The following is an 8,123-nucleotide window of genomic DNA, read 5'->3' as shown; positions in this document are numbered from 1 at the left end:
GCTTATAATCCATATATATTTTCCTCTTTTTAAATGTCCTTATATTGAACTACAGTACTTCTACTCTCCGGTTGGCCTGATTTACTCCAAGACTAATACTGTAGTAATGTTACTAATCTCCTTAATGAGATAATCACTGAAGAAATATTACCTCTGAACTTCTCTTATTGTATCGAATTGATATTTTTATTGTTCACATAGTAGCACTATCACTCGGATCATACTCCCCCCCTCAAAGTCTCCAGAGGAAACAATGAACGGTCATCAAAAGCGAAGTACGTTGATTAAAACCAAGTACTTCGCCCGCTTCGCGCTCAAGAAGGAGTATCACCATCTCTTCATCGTGATTAGCGAGACCAAACTTCGAAAGAACACATTTCTCATAGCAAATACTATAGAAATGATCCCTGAAAGTATAGTCTTAACTTTACAACAGCAAAGTCTGAGTACTAGAGGGAGGAGCAACACCTTCTCTGTCACGGTGCAAACGGATCCACGTGTGCAAAGAGTATTTACTGACATATACTTCATCAGTACTCACACATGTCGGATTAAACTGATTATGTACGATTATAATATATATTTATTAGAAAAAAGAAGTTTGTAAAACTGTGTCTTTCTTCTTTAATATATCTATTTATATATTGAACAAATATCAACACGTGTTATGGAGCAAATACAAAACACGTCCTGGATTTAACATTAATCTATTGAATCAGTTTACAATATAAAGATGTATAAAGTGTAAAATCATATAGAATTGCGTTTAAATCGGTTTACCCACAATGCTGTCCGGCGCCACAGCCCCGCCCACGTTAACTCTAATTGGCTGCTGTGAACCCAGGAGGCGGCGTGTTAGCTTCCTTTGCTAACACCAGCTGAGGGCTAACACGTGTTTTTAAACATAACACGTTACACAATCTGTACGATATGAGTTCTCACAGAATGAATCTGTCACGAAGTGTGTGATGAGCTTTGATTTAGATGTTGTCACGAAAGAGAAATCGAGAAATTTACAGGTTAACGTTAAGTAAAGCTAGCACGTGACGAGCAGCGGATGCCCCACTTTTTAAACGTCCGGCTAGAAATGGCGTTATGCAACAGTTCCACTGCAAACTAAATACCGCTACATGATTTGAGATAAATGTTTTAGTTTTAATCCCAATAGTTGTTTGGTTGTAAGAAAACTAAGATTGTATCTAAAAGCTTATGAAGAAGTACTTAAAATACTTACTCGTTTGAAGTTATCTTATAAAACACAGTTGTGTGTGTTTCCAGGGGGAAACCTTCGCTCCTGTTTAATTCCAAACTTTGATAAAGTTTATTTGAAAAGCAAAAACACGCTGGTTCCTCCAATGTCACCACCACAAAGAGAAATCAGACCTGAAACACTTTAAAGACAAAGAACAGGGGTTGCATTTTTTTAAATTAATATAACATTTTTATACCATGCATTAAATTGGACCTTTTATTTTTTATATATTATATATATATCATTATACATACATACATACATACTACAACACTGCTGTTTATTTTAATATTAATACATCAAATAAATAACAACAATTAAAACTTGTTAATTTAATAAATAATAATTCACCTCCTTGGCCCCGCCCTCATCATCTCTGTTTACCTTGACGTCACAAACATGCGCCGCTCACACGCGACTCCTGCCTCTGCTGCTCAGGTTTGTTTACCTTTCTTCTTCTGCTCTTCTTCTGCTTCTGTTGTGCTCTCGGTGACTCCCGGGATGACACCACGGAAGAAGACGATGTGCTCTGTTGGTTCTCCAGGGTGATGTGAGCGACAGGGGACAGAGGAGGGAGAGCAGGGGACAGGAATGGCTGCTGTCCCCTCAGAAGTGTCTCACATGCAGCTGAACGGAGCCTCAGAGCTGATGGACCTGCTTCACATCGACGTGGAGGCGGACGCGATGGAGGACAGACCTGGGAGAGAAGATGCTCTGTGTTCGGTGAGATGCTCCATCAAGCTGTCATCGGAAATAAGGATTGTTTAAAAACCTATTTACCTCTCATGGCTTTACACTGAATGAATAACTAGAATGGCAGTAGAGCAGAAAACAACAGTAGCTGTGAAAAGTCTTTCTGCGCTTCTCATCGTTCTTTGTGTAATAAACAGAGGAACGTGTTGAGGAAGCAGAGAAACTGGGAGAGGCAGCTCACTGTGAAGAGGAGCCGGAGGAGGGAAGAGAAGCAGAGGAAGAAGCTCAACCGTGAGCAGGAGTCAGGTACAGAACCGGAGGGAAGGATCGAACAGTGGTTTTGATTTTACTCTATTTCCCTTCTTCCACAATCAGAGCGCCTGTGTTTCCTGTGGTGTCTGTCGCGCAGGTGCCGGCGCCGACAGCCCTCAGTTCACCAAACGGGTCATGAAGGCGATCGCCAAAGAGCGTTTAGCTGAGGCTCAGTGCACCGGGCTCAGACTGTGTGTGGATCTGAGTATGGCCGACTGCATGTCTGACAAGGTCGGTGTCGGAAGAGGAAGCGTCGCTGGTTCCCAGACATCCCGCCGTGTTCACTGACCCGTTTCTGTGTGTACGTTTGTGTGGGTCAGGAGATCAGCCGACTGGCCGCGCAGCTGAGACGACTGTACGGCTCCAACAAGAAGGCGGCTCGACCGTTTCACGTGTTCCTGACCGAGCTCAGGGAGGACAGTCATCTCTACAGAGAGTGCATACGAATGAACGAAGGCTTCCTCAACTACATGGTGAGTACTGTAACTCACATCCATCCATTCATCCACAATCGATACAGATTATTCTTTGAGGCTTGATCCCGGCTGACATTGAGCGAGAGGTGGGTTAGACCCTGGACAGGTCACCAGCGTGCTGCAGGTCACATTAAATGTAAAAAAGTCGTAACATCCAGCTGAAACACTAAACAAGATAAAAGGCCTAAGGACAATGTGGCTTTACTATGAAATACATATAAAAAACGTTCTTATGTTGTAGATTCATTATATTGTTCACAGTGTAATATGCGATGACATTTTAATAATCTTTCCACAGCATCATCCATCATCCATCACTTACAAGATGCTCTGAAGTTCATCGGAACAGCTACGATTAAGTTTCATCTGGACCTGGAGTAGATTTTATATTTAGCAGCGGACTCGACCTACTGTCGGTTTCCGTCTCTTGTTTCAGATCGACATGACGGAGGAAAGCTGCCTCGACCTTTTCCCCACGGAAACGGTCGTCTACCTCTCTCCAGACGCTGAAGAAGGTTTGAAGGTTTCGAGGTTGATTTTACTCAGTGTTTTTAGTTCAAAACATTTCAGTACAGGAGGGGGGGGGGATTTCTTTTGGGGGAAAATGTCCGTTGTAATGCATCTTTTGGCCAGCAGAGTGAGCCATTTGTAGAAAGATAAAATTACAGCTGCTAATACTCATATCAAGGTTAAGTTGCCAATATGATCCTATACTAAAGTATATTTTAGAATTTCTAACACATAATAAAACAAACATACTCGCACTATTATAAGAAAATAAAATATGGATATATACATATATACATTAACATCTTCTTAAGGTTTTTGGAGATTCACGAGTCTCCCTCTGGTCTAAAGCATCAAACCACGATCAGACAAACAGTGGCCGTGAGAATAAAGACAAACTCCCTGACTCTGTTTTCTTTAATCTTCTGATATTTCAGTTTTGGAGACAGTTGATTCTGACAAGGTCTACGTCCTCGGGGGCCTCGTGGATGAAAGCATCAAGAAGGTATCATACACAAAAATATATTATACCTTATTATACACGTTATTTATGTAATAATATCACTGCAGCTAGTTGAGATTATTGTCTTATACATTATAAATGCTCGGTGTACTGATGGTTGTGTTGATTATTGTTTGTCTCATCGGCAGAAGTTGAGCTTCTGTCGGGCCCGAGACCTGAGCGTGTGCACGGCGAGGCTGCCGATCGACGAGCACATGGTGAAGAAAAACAACGCCAAGAATTTCCACTCCAAGATCCTGGCGGTGAATCAAGGTGAGCGACGGTCTCTGAGCTGTTTGGACTTTCTAGTTAGATCCAGATCAAGGGACACTTCCAGGAATTTAATTTCACTTTCTTTATGAGTTTGTATAATCATGTGATTTTTAAAGGTGGTTTCCTTAGGAGGCTGTGGGAGGTTTATTTGTTAACTTGGTCTCTCTCTCCGTCCACAGTGTTCGACATCCTGTTGACTTTCTGTGACACGGGCAGCTGGACGGAGGCACTGCGGGCATGGTTCCCCCGGGGGAAGGGTTATGTCGTTGCACCAGATGACTCCTGACACAAGAATGGCCAGTGAAAGAGAATAAGACTCAATGTGTTGATGAGCTGACGGAAGCAAACACTGGTTGAGGAAAGATTTTCTTTACACTGAAACCAAATAGTTTACAAGCTGGGCTGCTGGTATATTTACTGGAACACCTCAGCCGCACTCCAGTTATTTTCCAGTCAGTCATTTTAAGTCCGTCATCTTTCTGCTGCTGAGTCACTGTTGCCATAGAAACCAGAAATGATCATATCTACAGTAACGTGATCAGATTTAGTTTTTGTTGTATTTTCTGATCGAACCAGCTTGATCTGGTCTTCCTGTGGTTTTATGCACTGACGTATTGTTTTAAAAAATATCACATATTCTTAGAATGTGAACGTGTTTTTTCTACTGATTTACTTCCTGTAAATAAACAAAGACTTTAACTTGCAGACTATTTAATATGCCACCACTAGTTACTTTACAACATTTATTACCAGTTCCTTGACGTGAGATTGAACACATGACATGACTCACATTTTACTTTTTAAACATTTAATTTTTTATTAAGCCTTGAACGAGAGGTTTCAGTAAACTGGTTCTTTCTAATGAAAGATCGAAGGCAACTTGTTATTTGGAAAGTTTCAAAATTAGAGTTATACTTGTATCCACGCTCAGATTCTTTATACACTCAAACATTACATATTGTTTCCATAACAGTTTATTTCTTGTGTCAATATAAATCCAGAATCAGTGTTATATAGAAAATATGTATAAAAAGTAGAAATTCAATACAAATTCCAAAATGGAAAACACAAAGAAATAAAAACAAAAACAAAAGACACCAGAGCAGAGATATAAAACAAAGAGGTTATGTATTATTCTTTAAAGTAAAAGGAGCCTGGCTCATTGCTGCAGGAGGTAGGAAGAGAAGCAACAGTTGGGTTGTTAAACTCGTTTCTTGGCGAACGCTCCTCCCTGCTGATGCAGCTGTTTCTGAAGAACGTACTGGATCAGCTTCTTCACCCACGAGGACCGAGGGTTCAGACAGACCTTCTCGCCGCTCATCAGTCCGGCTCTGAGCACAGACATTCATCAAAATGAGAGAGGAGACATTTTGAACACCACCACACCGGTGTTTTAGATTTTATGTTGTTATCCCAGCACACAATCGTCTAAATGCTCAGTGTGCACATTATAATTCAATAAGATGCATCATATTTCACAGTTATTTAAGCTGTGGATTGCTGCCTGTGTGATTGTGAGGAGTTCTGATATTCATAACAACACAATCCGAATCAACAACAATTTATTATAAAGAAACCGGATTATTTTATGATGGTTTTTCTTTTTTTGGGACGTTTTTTTATTGTATTTTTTATTTTATTCGTGAAATTAGCAGCACATCTGATAATAAATGAATTAGTCAGCGCCTCAAACGTGAGGAAACTGATAGTATTTCAAATTTTTCTAGTTTTTACACCAATTCTAAATGATCAATCCAGTGTTTCCACTCACATGACTTCAGTGTCGGGGCAGTGAGGTCCTTCAGGGACGAGCTTGATGCTCCGCAGGTTGTCTGGAGGGATGATCCTCGACTCCACCTCCACGCAGCGACAGTGGGAGTTGTAGTCCCGGCTGAGGGGCGGCATCCCTGTCGTCAACACACAGACAGAATACACACAGGTCAGTTTAAGCATCTCTTTCTTTTTGTGAGTGAAAATAAAGTTAAGACATTGCATTGGAAGGTCGGAACATGCGGATGTAATAATATCTGTGCCAGGCGAAAAGATTTGTCTCGTGTTTTTATTTCCTCTGTCAGTCAGTTGAACAGAAGCCCTGCAAAGGTTTCTCAATATTTGTCTGAAATCCCGAGTTTGTTTTCTGACAGTAAACGCAGCCTCCCTGGTTTTGTGCAGTTTTACCAGGACCTTGGTTCGGCCTCCTCCTCATGATGTTGCACGGCTGCTGATTCAGGAATCCGACAATGACGAGGCCACTTTCATCTCTGTGCGATTTCATAACAGTCACCATCCTCATGTTGTGACATCTTTATAAATCGGTACTTCCTCATTTAATAATCACAGTCATTGTGACTAGTAACACGTTCTCTGTTCTTACTGCAGGCTGGAAAATCTGTCTGAGAGACGGGAAAACACAACACTACCAACATATCGGCTCGTATATACAGTGAAGAACAATTAGCAATAGTTCCTAAGATGTCGTTATCAAACTCTTGTGAAAAAAGAAATCTAATTGAGGCTGGATATTTTATAATTTAACCATAAACTTTACTTTAAAAAACTATGAATAAAAAAACAAAACACAAATACAACCAAATATATATAACTTATACTACTTTTTCATAGATTTCAAATTATTCTGCACCAAATGTCATGCAACAGTAACTTAATTTCGATGATGTTCTTCAGGTGATGGAACAGATGACAAGTTTGAGACTCTGCAAACTGATTTTCATTTTGCAGTCAAATCAATAGAAATTTAAGATAACATTTAAAAATCTTGCAATTCAAATCTGAAACGAATGAATTCTCTCATAGTGCACTTTTCTCTAAAGTTGCAAAAAACCCACAATGGGAGATCAGATCTGTGCACCTCTTACCGTCACTGAGAGCAAAGAGCGTCACAACTGTGAACAGGATGCAGAGCTTCATCTTCTCAAACCTGATGCTTTAGTCCTCAACTACAGACAGATGTTGTGCAGATGTTGTGCAGCTGTTGTGACCGTTCCCACATCTGCACTGTGATATTTATACACACTGCGATCATGTGCTGCTGTGGAAGATTTCAGGGGCCGTCTGTGTCTTTTCTGTTTCACTTTGTTGTGTTCACGTGTGCAGCAGCAGGTTGTCATGGGATTGGTGGGTTCAGGGACCGACCACAGGCCAGACTGAGGTGCACAGATATTAGTCATAACAGAGGATCAGAGAGTTTCTGTCTGAATCTCCGACAGCTTAATTCTCTGCACAAGAACTCATCACTGTATTTCCCCCGCTGCGTAAAAGAGGAAACTGATCAAATGATCATCAGACCCAGTAAACAAGTAGAGTTTAACCTGTGGCTACAGTGAATATGAGGCTGTGAGGTCGTGTTGACGATTATCCCTGGGGCCTCGTTCTGACCTTTTACATACAGTACAATACAGTTACTATGTTAAATACTTCACTAGTGTTCTATCACACAGTTTTCTTTATTTTCTCATTCCTGGTTGATGTTAGTTTGTGGCGTGAATAATGTTTTTTAACCGTCTGTTGGTCTTGGTCACTATTTATTGATTCTGGAATTTTAAAGCAACTATAATTTCTTTAGCCTCACGCCAGGGATTCTCAACCTGGGGGTCATGACATCATTTGTGGGGGTTGACAGACGGTTGTTGAGAAGAGATAAATTAATTTGATATGTTCAAAGCAATTGTCTTCCAGTGAGAATTGTATTTTAACCTGTGAATCAGGAGCTCCAGGGGAAGAGACAGAAACATGACAGAACACATCAAGTTCCTATGACTCATTTGCTCTCAAAGTCAAAACAGTCGAAGTTGCAATCGGGTGCACCAGTAAATCATACTGGTGGGTTACATTCAGCCTTTTAGCATCTTTCAGCTCCCTGTTTCGGTTTTCGGGCCGTCGACTGTAATGTCTGGGTTCACTCTCGCTGCTCGGTACGCGGCCGTTCAGCCAAACTGAATTCATTCAACCAGCAGACACTTAAAGGTAGCGACCGGCCGGTGAAAAACTCTGAGGGGTTGAGACCAAAACAGAGCTAAAAAGTAAGTGAAAGTACTTTTACTAACATGATTACCAATGAAAGAGTCGTGTGTAGTTGTTATCAGACCGA

At 40.9% G+C, this 8,123-nt stretch overlaps 2 protein-coding genes and 1 non-coding gene across 3 annotated transcripts; 1 reads left to right on the top strand and 2 right to left on the bottom strand.

The window, feature by feature from the left end:
- Nucleotides 1-208: 208 nt before the first annotated feature.
- LOC117752296 lies at nucleotides 209-423 on the bottom strand. The gene has a single exon (XR_004612036.1). It is a non-coding gene; the product is annotated as a small nucleolar RNA U3 (small nucleolar RNA).
- A 1,285-nt stretch (nucleotides 424-1,708) lies between these two features.
- Nucleotides 1,709-4,647, top strand: trmt10b (tRNA methyltransferase 10B). Its single transcript, XM_034568982.1, has 8 exons — nucleotides 1,709-1,975; nucleotides 2,143-2,251; nucleotides 2,355-2,488; nucleotides 2,578-2,730; nucleotides 3,170-3,248; nucleotides 3,678-3,745; nucleotides 3,892-4,015; nucleotides 4,195-4,647. Exons 1-8 carry the CDS (start codon nucleotides 1,844-1,846, stop codon nucleotides 4,299-4,301), a joined length of 906 nt encoding a protein of 301 aa, XP_034424873.1. The 5' UTR covers nucleotides 1,709-1,843; the 3' UTR covers nucleotides 4,302-4,647.
- A 491-nt stretch (nucleotides 4,648-5,138) lies between these two features.
- LOC117751925 (interleukin-8-like) lies at nucleotides 5,139-7,060 on the bottom strand. Its single transcript, XM_034568979.1, has 3 exons — nucleotides 6,892-7,060; nucleotides 5,787-5,922; nucleotides 5,139-5,346 (listed from the first exon to the last, which is right to left on the bottom strand). The coding sequence occupies exons 1-3, from the start codon at nucleotides 6,941-6,943 to the stop codon at nucleotides 5,217-5,219; spliced, it is 318 nt and encodes a 105-aa protein (XP_034424870.1). The 5' UTR covers nucleotides 6,944-7,060; the 3' UTR covers nucleotides 5,139-5,216.
- Nucleotides 7,061-8,123: the final 1,063 nt, after the last annotated feature.

This window comes from Hippoglossus hippoglossus, chromosome 18 (genome assembly GCF_009819705.1).
Source record: "Hippoglossus hippoglossus isolate fHipHip1 chromosome 18, fHipHip1.pri, whole genome shotgun sequence".
In the NCBI taxonomy this organism is placed as follows: Eukaryota; Metazoa; Chordata; class Actinopteri; order Pleuronectiformes; family Pleuronectidae; genus Hippoglossus; species Hippoglossus hippoglossus.
Note: the sequence above shows the minus strand (reverse complement) of the source record. Positions and strands in the feature narration are given on the sequence as shown.